At 43.1% G+C, this 19,579-nt stretch overlaps 1 protein-coding gene across 1 annotated transcript; it reads right to left on the bottom strand.

Annotated features, from left to right (window-relative positions):
• Positions 1-493: 493 nt before the first annotated feature.
• LOC123966883 (complement C5-like) lies at positions 494-18,140 on the bottom strand. The gene is made up of 25 exons (XM_046042974.1): positions 18,073-18,140; positions 16,787-16,982; positions 16,533-16,686; positions 14,115-14,185; positions 13,906-14,003; positions 12,957-13,039; positions 12,540-12,630; positions 12,340-12,448; positions 11,732-11,864; positions 11,482-11,597; positions 11,192-11,380; positions 9,998-10,201; positions 9,697-9,909; positions 8,598-8,747; positions 8,346-8,472; positions 8,181-8,246; positions 6,519-6,710; positions 6,212-6,296; positions 4,605-4,687; positions 2,692-2,831; positions 2,307-2,540; positions 1,691-1,751; positions 1,510-1,599; positions 758-970; positions 494-681 (listed from the first exon to the last, which is right to left on the bottom strand). Exons 1-25 carry the CDS (start codon positions 18,138-18,140, stop codon positions 494-496), a joined length of 3,354 nt encoding a protein of 1,117 aa, XP_045898930.1.
• Between the last annotated feature and the right edge of the window lie 1,439 nt (positions 18,141-19,579).

Raw genomic sequence — 19,579 nt, 5'->3', positions numbered from 1 at the left:
TGATCCGGCTGGAAATGTTTTAAAAACCTTCCAAACTGTCGCCGCTTCATTTTTGTGTTGCTTTCTCTGTGCTGGACTTATTTTAAGAGCTTGATCTTCATCGTGTGTCTCTTCATTAACTAAAACAGCTGCTTTAACGGTCAAACACATGCTGTAGTTTTTCACTGTATTACATCAAAGCTGATGTCCGTTTATAAAATGTTGCTCATGGATAGCGGTTACAAATAATGATGCCTGTGCATCTCTGCGTACGGCGTGCAGGCCTACAGCCTACGTCAGCTGGTTAATTCGCCTAATCTTTAGACCGCGGTGGAAACGCACACAACAGTGGACCGCAGGAACCTTTTAGTTCCTTGAAAAGAGATCTAGGGACTAAGGAGTCCCAGCTATAGTTTGCAGATTGTTGTCTTTCGAGCAACATCCGTCTTTTCAAGGCCAAACCACCACCAAGTAAGGCTGATCCACGTCTAGCTTTTCTGCCGCTGTCTTTCACTCATTTGAACTCTAACACACGTGGACTGTATGCATGACGTGATAATGTCTGCTCACACATCGTTAAAACAACAATTAAGATATTATGGTGACTGATTGTTGTGTGTTCTGACCAGGTGCTGGGTTCTCTCTTCCTCCACATGCTGTAGCTGGAGTCTCCGCCTCTGAACGAACTGATGCTGACCAGACCTGTTCACACACAAACACACAGTCAATACACAGAACTCCTCAGGTCACCATCAGCGTCTCCTCGTCGTCTCCTCACCGTCTCTGATCCTCCGTCTCAGATCTGCTGAGCTCTTCTGGATGTCTTCTCCCAGGACGTCCCAGCGCCTCGTCGTCTCCAGGTACTGATACACCTGGACCAGGGGGAGGAGTCCCCCGAGCTCCGCCTCCGCCGACCCGGACGGCAGGTTGACGAGCTGTCGGAGGCCTTCGGGGCTGTGCACCACTGACAGGACTTCATCAAGAACCTCACCTGGTACATAAAGCACACACACATGTAGTTACACTGATGAACCACAGGGGGCGACAGATCTTCTGCTTAGTTTTATGGCGTTCATGGGTGTGCGTGATATATCGTATGTGCAGATGTGTTTGTGGGGTTAGTTTTTGTAATTTGATTGATGTTTTTAGAGTACTGATGCAGAATGTGTCATGGTTTGGGGATTTCGGGTCTTATTTTGAGGGGTTTTGGTTCCATGTCTTGCGTTTCTACTGTTCTGCCTTGTTTATTCTTGGCATTAAATCCGATCCAAACGATCAACGGTCGTTCAGACTTCTCGTCTCGGGTGTCTCCAACGACCACAAGGACTGTCGTTCCAACAGCAAGGAGCACTAACGAACCAAGTGGACCTTGAGTACTTTACTTAAAACTTCATGTTTCATTTACTGTTTAGTATCTGCTTTCTGTGTTTGTTTCCGAATATGAGGATGACTCGTCCTCTGCAAAGACAAATTTACCTACAAGTACAAATAAAGTAACCTCACCTGACCACACACCTTCCCATGTCTTACCATTGATAGTCAGCATTCTCTCTACTTCCGTGTTGGGAACGACGTTGGCCGGTATTTTGTTCTTCAGCTCCACTGTTCTCTTCTCAGAACCTACAACAGCATGAAAACACAGTGACAGAGAGCACAGAGTCGTCGACAAACACAACAACAAACACTGTCAGAGCAGACAGAGCGAACGTACCGTAGAGTCCCTGTGGGTCGAGTCTCCCTCCAGAATACTCCTCCTTCCTCAGTCCTTCAGGCTGGAAACACAACCAGGGGAAGAGTTAAATTGTGTGGTTTACATTCACAAAATGTTTAAAGCAGTTCAACACTTGTTTCAGGTATTTTTTAGTAAAATCTGATGTTTCTGACTGGCTCTGTCTGTTCTCAGCCGCTCCCCACCTGTCCACCATATGTCCTCACACCTGAAGAGGGTCAAGAAAACCGGTTGCAAGTTGGCTTAGCTTCACTGAAAAAGAGACCGCCACAGCAAAATGCAACAGCTGCAGTACGGAGGTTTGGTGCGAGGGAGGGAGCAGCTCTATCATGACGAAGCGTTTCCTTCAACATGGCGTGAATCTGAAGGAACGCACCCTGTCGTGCTACAATGATGCCCCAGATCCAGCTAACGCTAACAGTAGCAACGTTAGTTACAGGTGAGCTGACGTTCACCTTTTATAACGCTAAGGGGCTCCCAGTGCGTTACAAACTGACACCAATGGCTCTTGACCAACTTGGAGTGAGAACGGGTTGAGATGGACGGTCTATCCTCCATTTATTCATTCATTTATTTATTCATCCATCCATGTACGTACCACCACTCGTAGCTTCTTCTCCAGGATGTCTTTCTTTCCTTCGCGAGTCTTCAGAGTGAAGGTCAGGGTGTGTTCTCCAGGCTCCAAGCCCAGCAGGGTGACGCTCACTTTCCCCACACCTCCTGCAGCCAAGGAGGTCCAGGTGCAGGCGGTGGTGTGCAGCCCCGCCGTCCTGGCGACCGGCTGCGACTGCAGCAGGCAAAGTGCCGGGCCGACGGTCACCGTCACACAGTACTGAGGAGGAAACACAAGATAGCTGCCTTCACGTGAGGCATTCAAACACGCCTACCACAGATAAAACAACAGTATTCTGTGTGCGCTCTGTCAGCGGTCCTCTGGCAGAAACTCATGGGATATGTAGTGAGTTGTGGTGCGTGTTTGGTACCGTGATGATGTCGGGCTGCTGGTTGTACACGGAGCCTTTCAGCTCCAGCTGTTCCCCTCTGACCACCTGATAAGGCAGCGGGATGTCCATGCTGAGCAGCAGACTGACCGACACCTGAACCGGCTCCGCAACACAAATACCTGGAGGAGAGACACGGTTACAAAAACGTCACCAGGATGTAGGAAATGAAGCGTCCAATACCCCACTGTGTAAAGTATGGCCCCCTTTGTGGCTTTGAGTTTATTGCTAGTCAATGGACTTTTGAAAATATAAAGAAAGTGATAAAAGTCTTCTGTAGAACGCAGCTAAGCTAGCGCTCTACTGTGCGTCAAAATGTAGGTGTGACTCCTCCTCATGTCAAACAACCTTTTTGGCAGTGAAGAGGAAAAGATGTCCGCTATCCCCTCAGGTGTTCGCTGTGTTTATTGAACCACAAACTCTGCAAAACTGTAAAACTTTCCTCTAAATGGGACCATAATTTACTAAATGAACATCATGCTGTGTTGAAGAAGACTTGAAACTAGAGACTGAGACCAGAAACTCATCAGGAAAGTGTTTACTGAGGGAATAAATCAGCTGACAAGTAGAAACATTTTAACATTATTTCTAATGGAGCCGACTTCTTTTTGCAACCAGAAGAGTCGCCCCCTGCTGGCTGCTAGAGGACGCAGGTTTAAGGCTTCACTTTTCAGACTCGGAGGTTCCTGCTTGGTTGAGGTTGCTAGGGATACAGGAATTATAAAATTATTCAGTAAAACCATATGTAATTGTGCCACTGACAGACAAGTGTGAAACACTGTCACTGTTTCTGCACCACAGTCCTTTAAAAAGCACACATTAGATAAAGTTTATACAAACATTGACAAGGGAAACACGTTCATTCTCTCTGTGATTATGGACCCTCGCCAAAACTGCCCGCCAACAATAATATCTGGCCCGCTGCGGTGCTTTGATGGCGGCAAAAAATATAAATAAATAAATAAATACTTTGATAGCGGTGCTGAAATAGATCTCTGTCATGACAGCAACACTCACAAAACCACTTCCTCTTTTGTGGTTTTGCCTCCAAAATAAGAGCGCAAGAAGCTTGTTCACTGTAATGCTTTCTTTGGAGTTGAACTGAGCTTTAACTTTGAAAAACTGAACGACATTAAAAGAGTCTGTCGCTGCTGGACACGCCTCTGAAAGAGCCGTCAGAGAGCGTGATTCCCCTGAATGTCCTCTGCCTGGAGACACTGGGGAAATGAAAAGGCGTCCGTAGGTTGATGGATGAGGATCAAACACAGAAACACAAACAGTGCAGCGCAAACCGTGACCTGAGAAACACTCGCTGCAGAATCCATTAGTTGAAGAGAGAACAAAAAGTGTGATTGAACCGTCAACCCCTGAGTTGTGAGTCCCTCACTTTACCAACTGAGCTAACCAAACAACATACTGATGCAAATCAATACTATGGCTTATATTCTCACCCACCGTCTAAAGGTTGAAAATATTACTCTGAGAAAAAGTTACTTGCAGACCCCTGCGGGATATTATTACTTCTACTTCTTCTTCTTCTAACGTACGTATTAAACACGGTGATGAGAGTCTGCACTGCCTGAATTCTACCAGAAGTAGAACAAGAAGAACGTGATGACAAAACGCGCTCTGTAGCCTGTTTGTCCGATTTCAGCTACTGTAGAAACATGACGAGGCAACGTGGCGGCGTCCGTGGAAGGGGGTGCCCGCGGTTATGGAGATATAAATGTCTCATTCTAAGGTAATAAAAACATAAAGGTTCATTATGTAAGGTCTTTACACACCACTGAAAACATGGTTATACTTCTTATGTTGCGTTTGTCTGTAGATCCTCAGAATATTAAACTCTGAACCTTTAAATGTTAAGAAAGGATAAAGGAAGTAAAGAAACTCACCGTTCTTGAACATGCCGACGGCCCTGATCTCCCAGGTGGTGAGTGAGTCTGGTAGAGGCCTAATGAAGTACTTCTGGCCCGGACTAAAGACACACACAATAAAAGTTTTATACTCATTTAAGTCCGGTCGTCAGTCCTGGAATTAATACTGTATAGAAGGTAAAATCATGAGCGTCACCCTCAAGCAGTGTTCTTCTATCCTAATAACTAATACACTCAGTTTGATTATCCCTCAGATTGAGTCTAACCAGCCTGTTCTCTTTCCCAGAGCGTCAAATAGCTGCGCTTTGTCCATTCCTTCAGCGTCTGGTACCAACACACATGGCAGCCTTTCACGTCATAGATTAGCGCACTGAGAGAAGCCCATGGAAGGACGTGGTTGGGGTGGACGGTGGGCTAAAAACTGGACTTTCCCCCAGGACACCGCTGTTCGTTTCCTATGTGAAACAAAAAGTTAACTTTGATTCCTTTCAGTGACGTTCCGTAACTTGCGTAATTTAATTTACAGTAACGTAGTTATTTTAAGCCGAACCAAAGTAGTGTTGTGCCTAAACCAAACCCAACCATTAACCACAGGTTTTATTTTCAAAGTGTAACCCGACATTGGCTGTTTATTGTTGCTAACTTGGTACAAAGTACAAAAGTATTAGCATAAAAATAAACATAAATCTCATCATGCAGACCGGCCCATTTCAGAATAATATATGTGGTATTATTGGATTATAATTATCAATGCATTAATTTGTTCATCACCTGTCGCAGCTGGTGAAGGTCGAGCTACTTTTAATGACTTTCAACCCGTTCTTATCTCATAAGAACACACACGCCACATATGGACATAATACCCCTTGGCGCCTCTTGTACCCTTCAGCGTTGTTTTTGTACGTGTAGGGTTCTGCGGTCAAGTTAGCGAGTATAAATTTGCAACGTTGAGTTAGACTTTCAAAATAAAACTAGTGGTTAATGTTGTGAAACGTCGCTGTTTGGTTAGGTTTAGGAAAACATCACGGTTTGGGTTAAAATATCTACATCTATCTTATACTATATCTACTTATGTGACTTAAATTATGTAAGTAAAGTAACGCCGCTTATGTAAATTACGTAACATCACTAAAAAGGAATCAATGTTGACTTTTTGTTTCACACGGGAGACAAACACTGCTCTCCACCCTGGACAGGTCGCCAGTCCATCGCAGGGCCACACATAGACAAACAACCACTCAAACTCACACTCACACCTAAGGACAATTTAGGGTCAGCAATTAACCTAGCCTGCATGTCTTTGGATGGTGGGAGGAAGCCGGAGCACCCGGAGAGAACCCACGCAGACACGAGGAGAACATGCAATCTCGACACATAAAGGCCGGGACAACAGGGGTTGACAATGCTAACCACTGCACCACCGCGCCGCCCGCTATCTTAGAGTAACCTAAAATAATATATCTTAATTTATTAGTGTATTTATATTTTGTATTAACAATCTGAATCTGCACAGTATCTGCTAACTGAAGTAATCGAAGCATAAAGTGGGATGATATGGACCTCAAAAACTTTATTTTCACGTTTTCGTCCAAACAAACTCATTGGGTGTGTTTGATTTGTGTCACCTGACGCGCTGCACCTCCCACATCCAGCTCTCTGGAAAGTAGCTCCGCACCAGAGAAGGAGCCAGGTCAAAGTCCGCACCCATCTCTGCACAAACACACACAAACGTAAAGTAACTATAGAAAATAAATAAAATAAAAAATGCTGCTCCAGATGGGATTAAAGTTAATGTTAAAAAACCAGAGAACTCGATTAGAGAAATCCAGTCCGAGTGGACTTTAGACTCGGCTGAACAGTTTGGCCACAAGAGGTTTCACAGAAATGCAGAAACCCTGTGCTGTCACATCAGCGTGAGGAATCTAGACTGACCGTTGCGTCCCAGGATGACGTTCTGGTCCTGGTCCAGGTTCTGCTGGATGTACTCGCAGCAGGCTCTGAAGACCTGCCTGCAGCGAGGATGCTTTCGGTACTGCTGCTCAGCGAACTTAATGCAGGTCATGATCTTTGGGATGTACTTCATCCCCAGTTCACAGCACGGCTTCAGCTGACCGTAGCTCTCAGCTGGACAGAGAGAGAGAGAGACACGCTGTCACGGTTAGTCCTGTTCAGTTACACCGACCCGCACCCGACACCAAGACTCCACAGGGCCAACGTCGTTCATACAAAAACACTGAGCAGGGCGACCCGCACTGTGGAGTTAACAGTGCTGTGGTTTGTAGTGTGAGACTGTATAAAACAATGTACACAGCTGCAAAGATAACGTATTGGCCCAAATGTAACACAACACATGAACAACAATCGTGTACTGGATAATGGATCCAAGGGGACATAAGGTCTCAGTTTAGGGGCATGATGATACACTTGTGTCACACCTGACAATGCTCAAAAAACAACATGAGAAGATTTTAAACACTATTTTGAAGAAATATGAAATGTTGAAATATATGGGTCTGGGGGTCCTCCCCTAGAAGATTTTGAGCATTAAAAACTTAATTTCCTGTATTCTGGAGACATTTTCTGCTCTAATTTATGCTGAAAATGTCTTGATTTATAAAAAGGGAAACAGAAAATTCAGCAGGCAGGTGATAATTCATAAATAAAAAATACAACGGTATATAATGCAGTGTTAGTTTTTTGGACAATGCACATTTGTTTCTATATTTAAATTGCATGTTTTCTTATTAGCATTTTAATTAATTAGTTAACATTTCTTGGTGCAAGCTAATTTTCAGAAAATTTTTAACAAATGCTTTCAAAATGGGGTGGGGACCAGTGTAAATGACACCTATGGTGGCATATCAAGATGCTGATCAGACAGCATGGGGATTGCACAGGTGTGCCTTAGGCTGGCTACAATAAAAGGCCTTAGGCTGGCTACAATAAAAGGCCTTAGGCTGGCCACAATAAAAGGCAACTCCAAAATGTGCAGTTTCACTGTATTGGGGGGGTCCGAAAATCAGTTGGTATCTGGTGTGACCACCATATGCCTCACGCAGTGCAACACATCTGTTTCACATAGTGTTGATCAGGTTGTTAATTGTGGCCCGTGGAGTTTTGGTCCACTCCTCTTCAATGGCTGATCTTTGAGTTCAGCTCATGATGAATGGGGGCAAAAAGAGTCGCATTTATAGCTTTTGTTCAGTATATAATAACCTGGGTTCTTGCTCGAACACATGTGCATTTACTTCATGTCTTTGTCCACTTGGATGCTGATGTAGACGCAATAGCATCGAAATGTTGACGTGTTTGCATAATTAAAGGCTGCAGATCAGTCAGTAGCTCCAGTCCTTATAAGAGAAACTGCGTCTGTTAGTTTGTATGGACTCATCTCGCGGTATTCTTCAACAGCAGGTGTCTTATAGTCAGGGTCTTATATCGGGGCTGTTCTTCTAAAGAACCTGTGTCCGTGACCAAACGTGCAAAGTCACCTGTTAAAAAGTTCAAACCCAAAACAGGAAATGTATTCTTGAAGTGATCAGTCACACTGGCTAACAGGTGTAAATGAACCTTACCTGACAGGTGGAGTCTTACCTTTCTTTTTCTTTTCCTCCTCAGTCAGAGCTCGCCTTGCACGCACCGCTGCTGCGCACGCCTCGTCTGCACACACACACACATATTAATGCAACCACTTCCCAAACGCAGCTCATTTCATCATTAACCACCCGGTGTGTGTCGTTGACTGATTGATTGACGTACTGCTGGTTGATGGTTGGGCGTTGGCGTTGGTGGCGAAGGTGAGGCCGGCCAATCGGAAGACGTCTGCGCTGTCTCTGCCGCCGCCTCCACCGCAGCCCTGGTCGCTTTGCTCGATGTGACGCAGAACCTGCAGGCCACCGTACGTCCTGTTACTGAGCAGCTCGCTGATGTTTCACACCACTTTAAATACAATGTACTAAGACTGACTGTATCAGGAGGAAAACAAAGATAACGGGATGTTTTCTGTGTTACCATGGCAACGGGGTCCCTGTAGTTGGGTCGCAGTGTGAACAGGGCGGAGTCCGTTGCAGACAGGGCCACCAGACCATCCTGATTGGTCCGTATGTCCAGCCTGAGGTTTTCCTTCGGTTTGTAGTCTCGACTACGATAGGACATTTCAGTCTGACACACACACACACATTCAAAACACAGCATATTTTTTACTTAGTGTACATGTGTGAACTTATTCAGATTCAGATTCACTCACCCTTGCATACATTTAAGACGAGGAAAAAGCATTGAGTTTTAGTGTAGTTTGCACAGATCCACAGTTTTTGTAAAGCTTGAATACCTTAAATAGCTGAAGACTTAAATTAATCTGAAATCCGTTCATATTTATATATTTTACTTCCATTTGACAAATGTCTCTATTTATTGTATTCTACCTATTTAATCAAAGCTAGACTGCTGAAATACAGTACATTTATTCATTTAGTTGACGCTTTTATCCAAAGCGACTTACAATTGCTATGTACACTGAACAAAATTATAAACACAACACTATTTTTGCCTTCATTCATCATGAGCTGAACTCAAAGATCTAAGACTTTCTCTATGTACACAAAAGGCCTATTTCTCTCAAAGAGTGTTCACAAATCTGTCAGAATCTGTGTTAGTGAGCATTTCTCCTTTGCCGAGATAATCCATCCACCTCACAAGTGTGGCATATCAAGATGCTGATCAGACAGCATGGGGATTGCACAAGTGTGCCTTAGGCTACGACCCACCTTAACATTGGAGGAACGTGATGTTTAACAGGATTTATTACCTGCTGTAATCAGCTGTTCCGCTTGTTTTGGAGAGGAGGAGACTGACTTTGGCTGCTACGCAGAACTTAAGTTATGGGCAGGAAGAAGTTCTGCATCTTTGTCTGTCTTGACTTTAAGGGCCTTTCTTGCTCAGTCAAACAAAAATATGTGTTTTTGTTACATCATACCTACCTGGTGTCGTTTCTTGCACCTTGAAAGTCGCTAAAAAAGATCATGTCCTTCCTCTAAAAGGTCTTACGACCCACTGAAGTGTCCGAGTTCTGTCTGTCTACAGAATAAAACACAGCAGTATCCTGTTGTACCTGGAGTCCGTTGACACACTTGTCTCTGACGTCCAACCAGACGGAGTCGGCCACCAGCTCAGACGTCCCCTCTCCATACAAGATGTAGTAGACCAGCAGTCTGATGGACGGGACCATGGTGGTCGTTACCTCGAAGCTCAGAGTCTGTTTGTTATCGGCACTGGAGACAAATTTCTGACTGCCGAAGTCCACCACCTTCCCTTTAGAGAGCACCTGAGACAACACACAGGAGTGACGTCATCAGAAACTATGTAAACAGGACAAACGCTGACCACGTGCGTCATCATCTCTGTTTACCCACCAGGTAGCTGAGGGCTTTGACGGGCACGTAGGAGGGCGTGGCCGAGTACACCTTGATGCTGGAGAAACGTCCAACCTCCAGGCCACGGCCGGGAAGCGGGGGGTCGATGTAAAGGTACCGCTGGTTTGGGGAGTGATAGGCCACCGCCTCCAGACTCAGACTGGCCTGACTGTCAACTGGGAGGGCAGGGTCTGCCGTCTCAAACTGTGTCAACAATAGCAAGATGACAAGTAAACAAGGACAAACAACAAGTTCACAAAATGTTTCCCCAAAGCTCCATCCTTGGCCCCTTGTTTTCTTGTGTGTGTGTGTGTGTGTATGCCGCCACTAAGATAGATCATTCACAATCAAAGATCCAGTACCACCATTATGCTGATGACAAACAGATCTATATCCCATAAAATCAACTGATGAAGACGATTTTAACCATCTTTTATCCTGTATGGGTGATATGAAGTCCTGGATGTCCCAAAATCTTCTCCAGCTTAATGACTAATAATAATAATTTTTGCCCCAAAGTCTGTCACCATTTTACAAAAATGTCTTGGTACCCTAGCCACAGACATCAAACCTGCAGCCAGAAACCTGTAATGTTTGACCATGACATTTCTTTTGAAGAACGTATTACCAATGTTGTTAGGCCTTTTTATCAGTTAAGAAACATTTCAAAAATCCTTCGGCCTGATCTCGAGAAGGTCATCCATGCTTTTATTTCATCTATGTTGAATCACTGTAATTCAATGTACTCAGGGCAAAGCAAAAAAAGTATCTTACATCTTCAGCTAATACAAAATGCAGCCAGAGCCCCTGAGCTCTGGAATGCCCTGTCTGCGAACCTGAGGCTCGCAGGATCAATAACATCTCAAGACATACTTACAAAACAACCTTTTATTAATTTTAGTGCTTCCTTCCATTCTTATCTGTATTGCTGTTGCAGAAATCTTATTTCCTTTAACCTTATGTCATTTTATGCTGCTTGATTAGCTGCATTAATGTGTATGTAAACAACAAGTAAGGCCCCAACACCGAAGCCACAAATTAAATTACTATGTGAACAACAACACGCAAAAAACTGTAAATTGTAAATATAAACTACACCAACCAAACAACATGTAAGGAACAGATTAAACAACATGTAAACAAAAACAACATCCAATAAACAACAAGACCCCAGATCTTCCTCCTCCTCCTCACCTTTAGCACCGCCCTGATTCCCTCATTCGGTGTGTTGCAGATGAAGACAGCGAGGCCGTCTGATTGGCTGTTGGCGCTGTCAGGACAGGGGAGCTCCACGGTCTCCTTCCCCTGTCGGATCAGTTGTCGCTCCACCAGACGAACCTCAACCCGGTCCACCGGTTTGTCCAGGTGATCCTTCACCAGCACCTGCAGAGGAAATGAAGGACGACTGTATTACTCTCCAGAGTTCAGTCTTGACCTACCTCTTGTTTCAAATCCTGCTGTAAAGTGTAACGATCCTGACACACCTGGATGTTATAAGGAAGGCCAGGTTTGATAAAAGGGGGCGTGGACACCAGACTCAGGCTGTAAGGTGATTTGACAAACTTTACTGCAGCAAACTCCGCCTCCTGAGTGATTCCACCTGAGAGACAGAGAGAGAGGAAGGGTGAGGATACCTGTGAGTGTTAACATGTTCTACACTTATGTAACTCTAGTTAATCTTTAAATCTCAGGTTTGAGTTTGAGAAGACAGGTAAGCCCAGTGGATGTGTGTACCTGTGTACTCCTGCAGCAGTATAGCGATGTAAAGGTATTTTCCCACCAGACTGCTAAGGTCTTTTGGTCCGTTGTGTTTGGACAAGACCTTCTCCATGTTGACAGTCACGTCCACTTCACCTGACGAGGACAACTGAAGGACGCAGAAAATGGTAACATCAAGCTCAAGGTAAAACTATATATGTAAACATTTATGTACATTTAGCTAGTTGTAACTACTTTAGATACATTTAGCTAGTTTTAACTCCTTTATATACATTTAGCTAGTTTTAAATACTTTATATATGTTTAGCTAGTTTTAACTCCTTTAGTTATAACTACTTTATCTACATTTAACTAGTTTGACTACTTTATATACAGTTAGCTAGTTTTAAATACTTTTATATACATTTAGCTAGTTTTAACTCATTTATATACATTTAGCTTGTGTTAACAACTTTATATCTATTTAGCTAATTTTAACTAATTAGTTTTAACTAGTTTATATACAGTTAGCGATTTTTATCTATGTTGCTTTATATACCTTTAAGTATATTTTGCTAATGATAGGCTACTTCGTACTTTTATTTCAGTAATATTTTAAATATATCAGAGTTTATGTCTCTTACTATCTGTCTGGAAACAGAACTGGGGATGAGAACCGGAGGATTCTTCCCGCTAACATATCCATAGCGCAGAAACATCTCACCATCAGCCACCGGAGCACCGTGAAGATACCTGAGAAAAACACACGTGGTCTAATTCACAGCTAAATAATCTGTGAACTCGTTTATGTTCTGGAGTCTGAATGTGACGTCAGCATGTTTACCTTGCGGAGACCTTAAAGTTAAAATTGTTGAAGCTTCCATAGCTAATGTAGTTTGCTTCTGGCTCCACAAGGATCGAGAAACTGGGAAGAACTGACACAAAACAGTTATGGTGAATCAAGGCATTCTCATCTCAGTGCGTCATTACACAGCATGACAAAGCGTAATTTTTTGACGCTAAAGTTTGCCACGCCGCAGCAACACAAAGGATGCTAACCCTACCTGCTAGCACATCGGCCGTGAGACTGATGTCCACAGCTGCAGGATTAGCATGGGTCAACATGCACCAACATTGACTGCTAAATGACCTGCTCTCCCACCAGAACCACAGCCACCCCAATTAATAATATACACTTTACTTATATTTAGTAGTTTGTTTGAAGTTATAACTGATAAAAGAGAAAGTTTTCTCATGCTACCGTATTCTTTCACTTCAAAATCTGTTCTCGCTGTTGTGGTGAAATCATCAGAGTAGGAGGCCTCAATGGTCCAAATCCCAGACCTACAATCACATTAAAAATATTACAGACAGCCTGGAATCACATGAAAACCTTACAGACAGCCTTGTATCACATTTTACAACATTGATTATCCTGGAATTACAGTAACATCATGAATCAGCCTGGTATCACATTTACAATATGAATCAGCCTGGAATCATATTAACAACATTGGCTGTGTTCGAAACGGAAGGCCTCGCTGCCTCGATGCCATAATAGACAGCTGCCTCAGAAGGCATCACTTTCAAGTGAAGGCAGCTCTGTTTACATTAATTTCTAAGGCAGCACTTACGGCAACGTGTGACGTCAGCATGCCGTCTTGCGTCTCTTCCGGCTGTCAGAAGAGACACTAGCCTTAGCATAAGCTAACTAGCTACTGAAAAGCCAAACGGCTAACAGACGCCTCAGAAATCAAACTGAACAAACTTGGTTGGTTACAGTCACGGGCTGATATTATAGTTCAATGTTTAGTTGTCGCTAGATTTTCAAAAATCAAAGTGAGAAAACTACTACAAACTTTTAAAAACGTATATTTGTGTACAAATTTGGCTTGTTTGTCCACCATCTTGACCAGTTTTAAAAATCTCTGGCGGCCGCAGCTGCGCTGCTTTATAGGTAATAGGCAGCATCAAGTCACCATCGATGCTGCCTTCAAAACTGGCCATTACTGGGGCAGCTTGAAGGCACAGGAAGAGAACGTTCGAGCCGTTTCGAACAGCACTCGATGCCTCGCTGTCCTGTTAGACACCTTGTGAAACAGCAGTTTAGCCCCTTTTCGAACACTGCCACTGAAATCAGCCTGGAATCACATGTACAACATTGGAATCAGCCTGGAATCATACAAACAGCAGCTTTTTAAAGCTCTTACTTTGGTTTAATGGGGATCTTGAAGGGGTTTTGCATAGATGGGATTCCGTTGTTGACATCAATCATCTCCACAATGTCCACTGTCACATGATCTGGGTCCTGTGGAGGACAAGATCACCAATATAAGATCACTTAGACGTGAAAGAAATTAACATGTAGAAACATGACGTGTTGCTGCAATCTGGTGGTTCTGCAGGTCTTTACACTTACCTTGAAGGTCAGGAAGACACTGCGATTGGCAGGCCTCAGCTCCTGGTTCAGAGAAAACGCCCTCACTTTGACTGCACAAATGCACAATAGATGAATATATGAACTTTATAATAAGTTAAGTGGCACATAGGAAAGCTGTGTACAGGACAAATACATGTAGATTTACATACAAGTTGTTTGACTTAGTTCTATACTGAAGCTAAAGTCACTGAAGCTAATGTTACCAAAGTTAAAGTTACTGAAGCTACATTATTTTACATTACATTATTATAAGTTAATGTTATTAAAGCTAACATTACTAAAGCTAACGTTACTAAAGCTAACGTTACTAAAGCTAACATTACTAAAGCTAACATTACTAAAGCTAACATTACTAAAGCTAACGTTACTAAAGCTAACATTACTAAAGCTAACGTTACTAAAGTAGCAACAATTAGCCGACGTAACTGACAACTTCAAATTTTATTGTTGACGTGTCGTTACAAAGATGCTATTTAAGGGAAAGATAGAAATCTTCTTATTAAGAACATTTCTGGTTGTTCATTTCTAACTGCAATGTACTACATGTAATGCTAGGGGCAGTATCGCTTCCACTGTCTGCCATGACTGCTTGACTGTAAGACTACTTACGAAGGTTATTTTTTTTTTTTTACAAGTTTTAGTGATTTCATCACTACATACACTTTTGAGACGAGAAATTAACTGTGTAGAATTTAAATATTGGCAGTTTTATGAAAGTTGATCGATTGACCGAAAAAGTGCTCAAATGTTTTCAGGGTTGAGAAGCTTCACAAGCGCCCGCGAGGTTATCAGTGCCGGCCAGCCGGGCAGTCACGCCCACAGAGCGCCCTGGTCCCAGTTACTCAGACCTCTGGAGCAGCAACAACAGCGCAGCAGCGACAGAGGAACAGCCACAACTGTAACTAACATAGTTTCAGTGTTCTTACCTCTGTATCTGTCTTTACAATCTGAGTAATGGTTTAACATTTTGAACTAAATCAAGAAACTTCTGGCTCGTGATGTAGCCTCCAGAACATTTTCTGCTTAGAAAACTTACAAGCACTTTGGAAAAATGTTAAATAAACTACAGGAGTATGAAGGGGGACTGTTGCTTTATTATTCTAAGTAGACATTACATTGTTAGTGTAGAGTTGTGGTTATAGTACGTGCTTTAAATTTAATTAAATTTTATATATAGTTCCAAAGCAAAAATTTTAATAAAAAAAAGTTAAAAACTACTTGGCAATAAATCAGATTGTGAGCTTATTGTTTTGGATGATAAAGCCTGGCTGTTATCTTGGAGCAGCCTCTCCATAGTTCTTTGCATTCTTGGTTTCGAGGTCTCGTAGATGATGCTGGCTGAGAGAACGCTCTTTTAGTTGTATTAGCAAACATGTTAAGTGCAAAAGTAAATCAGTGAATTATAGGAGTAGCCTACGCTGTCTTGTCTTCTGCACTGGTTTCCCCCTGGTGTTGATACTAGTGTTCACTCTGAATAGTAAATCTTGTTTACTCAATGGTAACTTTAGCTAGTTAGGCTGTGTAGGAGATCAGTAATTCACTTGGAAGATATTGAATTCGTTAAATTCTTTAATTAGGGTTAGGGGGTGACAAAAATAATTGTGACTAGTCAACTAATCGAATAAATAATTAACAGATTAGCCGCTTATGAGAATAATCATTAGTTGCAGCCCTAGACTGAAGCTTACGTTACTGAAGCTAACGTTTCTAAAGCTACGTAACTGAAGCTAATTTTACTAAAGCTAATGTTACTGAAGCTCACATTACTGAACTAATGTTTCTAAAGCTACGTAACTGAAGCTAATGTTACTAAAGCTCACGTTACTGAAGCTCACATTTCTACTGAAGCTCATGTAACTGAAGCTAATTTTACTGAAGCTCACGCTATTGAAGCTCACGTTACTACTGAAGCTAACCTTACTGAAGTTCAAGTTTCTGAAGCTAACGTCACGGAAGCAAACAGGACTGAAGCTAATGTCAAAGAGCTTCCATGTGTAAATGATTAAACACATCAGGTAAGATACTTCTGTGCATGGAATATAGCTAAATACCTAGCTAATAGCAAGTAGTGAATGTTAGCTAAGCATTACCGCGCTAACATGTTAATGACGTATACTATGCGAGATCAGAGATGTAGTTCACTTAACAATTTCACACAAAACTAAATGTTACTTTACTGTTTTACGACACACCATGACTTTCTTGACTTAAATTATCTTTTAAACTGAAAAACGTTGTGTGTAATCCAGGGCACAATTCAAACAGAAGCGTCTGTTAGCCGTTTAGCTTTTCAGTAACAGCTGTTCGAAATTAATGTAAACGGTTGACAGAAATAAGGTCACATGGGGTGGAAGGGGACTCTCTACAGTCAGGAATGTTGGACTGTGGTGGTCTCACCGCTCTGATAGGGCGTGTACAGCGGTTTGTCGGTCTGGATAAACAGGAAGCCATTGGTGCGGCTGACAGAGAGAGACATGTGCTTGTTGATCTCTGCTGATTGGACGTGGAGAATCACATGACTTACGCTCTTATCCAGCTGACCTGGGTGCAGCTAGAGCGAGAAATGGAAAAGGAAAAGACATCATGAGTAAGATCTCATTCTTAGGTAAGTTGTGGTAAGTTGTTGTCTCGCTCTGTGCATCATGTCTCACCCGGACTTTGGCAGCGGCCTGGTGGTGGTTCTGGGTGTTGAGGGTCACGACTTCTTGAGAAAGAACCACATGATTTAGAGCCATGGAGGTCTTTAAAAATACGTAGACTGTCACTTCCTCTGTATAACCAAACAACTGCAGCAACACCGTCTCCACAGCGTCCAGACGCAGTGAGAGAGGAGCTGTTATCAGATACCTGGGGAGGAGGAGACACATCATCTTTACTGTGATGTGTTTCCTGATGAAACAGGAAGTGGAGGAACAGAACAGTAAAGGATCATTCTGAATTTAAAGGGAGGCCTGCAAGTACGTGGACAATTGTTCCCCAGATAAACTGGTTAAATGCATGTGCTTCCCCATAAAGACCATATTTGGACGAGACGGTGGAGCTAGCTAGCTGGTTGAGCTACTGCGTCTGTAATTAACATCAACTGTGATATTAGCTGGGAAATAACATAATCATGATCCCATAGACATCCAGGAATTGATCCAGGATCCAAGCTTTGTCTGAGGGGAGGCCCACAGTCTCTGATTTTGGTCTTGTTCAGCATTTGGTTGTACTAAAAGACACTGAGGAGTCGGCTATTCATTTTTCCAGTAAGTACATTTTGTTTTGAGCCTGTTTTTCGCTAGCCAACATTAGCAACCCAGCTAACAGTCAAAGTCAATTATAGATGCACCTCGCTAACCAAGCTAGCTTGCGTCACCCTCTCATACAAAAATGGTCACGTCTGGTTCCAAAAAACCAAGATGGCGACGGCCAAAGTGCCAAAACGGCGGTCCTCACCTCATGGCAGCTACTTCTTTTATACAGGCTAACTTTAACTCAGTTAATCAGTCAGGCTGAGCTCCATGTCAGTGTAAATTGAGGAGGGGCCCCCATTTCATTTTCACCTTCTGATCATGCATTACATTTATTCATTTAGCTGACGCTTTTATCCAAAGCAACTTACAATTGCTATACATGTCAGAGGTCTCGCGCCTCTGGAGCAACGAGGGGTTAAGTGTCTTGCTTAGGGATGTCTCACAGTGGGAATCGAACCCGGGTCTCCCACACTAAAGGCAAGCGCCATCACCACCCCATGCAGAGTCTGTGCACACCACTGCTCTGCACCGCCAACAAACAGGAGGAGAGTGCATGAGTGTTTGTTAACTTGCAGCTTCTGCAGAAAACCAGCTTCACTACAACGCTGCAGCTTCCACAGGCCTTCAAACAGCTTAATTTAGTTACCAATGCACAACCTCCACCAGTGAATAATGAGTGTAATAGATGAAAGATGACTTACGATCTGGACTCGGCCTCCGTCCTCCAACAGAGACAGCACACACACATCAGGAGGACACACACCTTCATCCTGACGGTGAGGAGAAAACACACACTGAGCTCTGGAGACACACCGCTGACTGAGAAAACTGACTGAGACACTGACAGAGAGTTAGATTTGATTAGTTATTGATCAACTCAACTATTGGCAAATCACTGCCTGTCTGGAACTTCCTCTGTTTGTGTACTTGTGCGTCCCAAAGGTGAGTTTACTCAGCCTGTGTTTTCTGATGTTACCCAACAGTGTTGACTCTGATTTTCCTGTTATCAGCTCATCAATTCAGAAAGCAAAAGTTCAGATTTAGTGTTTGTTTGGTTCTCTTCACTCTGCAGTAAAAACATGAATATGTTTGAGGACTGGGAGGTTTTTGGGCTGTTGTTACTACGAAGAAGAAATCAGAGGAGCTCTAACTTTGCTTAAAATAACAAGATATCGGACTTGAAGACGGCATCCTTTCATACCAGTGAAACGTTTTTTCTGTTCCTGGTGTCTGTATCATTGTGTAGCGTTCAAGGCTCAAAGTTCGTCCCAATAGTGGACCTGGAGAAAAGATCATGGTGTCATTCAAATTGTAAGGGTTTGTCTTTTTAAATAAACTTTAAGCTACATTCACTGACATTCTGGCCTCTAGGAGGCAGCAGAGAGAAAACTGTAAACACAACTTCTCGCATATAAAGTAGTTGATGCTAACACGTTAGCAACCAGCTGCCTCCACATTTTCACATATTTTGGTAAACCTTTCTTTCTTATTTTAATATCTCAGGGTCTGAAAAGTGAATCCTTAAACCTGCGTCCTCTCCAGCAGCCAGCAGGGGGCGACTCCAGCGGCTGCAGGAAGAAACTGTTTCTACTTGTCAGCTGATTTATTCCCTCAGTAAACACTTTCCTGATGAGTTTCTGGTCTCAGTCGCTAGTTTCAAGTCTTCTTCAACACAGCGTGATGTTCATTTAGTAAATTATGGTCCCATTTAGAGGAACAGAGACCAGGAAGCAGGGGAGGCTTTAGGCCATAAGCCCTGGCTCTTGTCTCTTGGTGTATTTCACTCCCTACTCTCTATTCTGCCGGTATTCTAGTATTTCCAGGTGTTCGTTTTTATCGGTGTTTATCTTCTGTGTTTCCTGTGGACTCTTGCATGTTTTCGGATTATGGACTCTGGGTTTGTTTGCAGATATTACTTTCATGGGTTTTGACCTCTAATCACCTCCTTGTGAGTTTTGTCACTGTGGTGGTTTTGTTAATTAAATCTAAGAACATACCTGTTCCACCTCTGTTGTCTGCATTTGGGCCCAGACCCTCGATTTCCTGCTGCCCCTTTAACAGTCAGTGTGATACACATCCAGTAGATGCTGGGCCACATGATCCTCATTTGGAGTCTTGACAGGACCGCTTTCGACCTGCGAGGCGGGAGTCACGTGACTGACAGGGCAGCAAAGTACAATCATTTTGGGCTTGACAAAAATACAGCTA

The sequence above is a fragment of the Micropterus dolomieu genome, unplaced genomic scaffold (genome assembly GCF_021292245.1).
Source record: "Micropterus dolomieu isolate WLL.071019.BEF.003 ecotype Adirondacks unplaced genomic scaffold, ASM2129224v1 contig_14481, whole genome shotgun sequence".
In the NCBI taxonomy this organism is placed as follows: Eukaryota; Metazoa; Chordata; class Actinopteri; order Centrarchiformes; family Centrarchidae; genus Micropterus; species Micropterus dolomieu.
The sequence above is the reverse complement of the archived record's forward strand: the minus strand, read 5'-3'. Positions and strand labels throughout refer to the sequence as shown.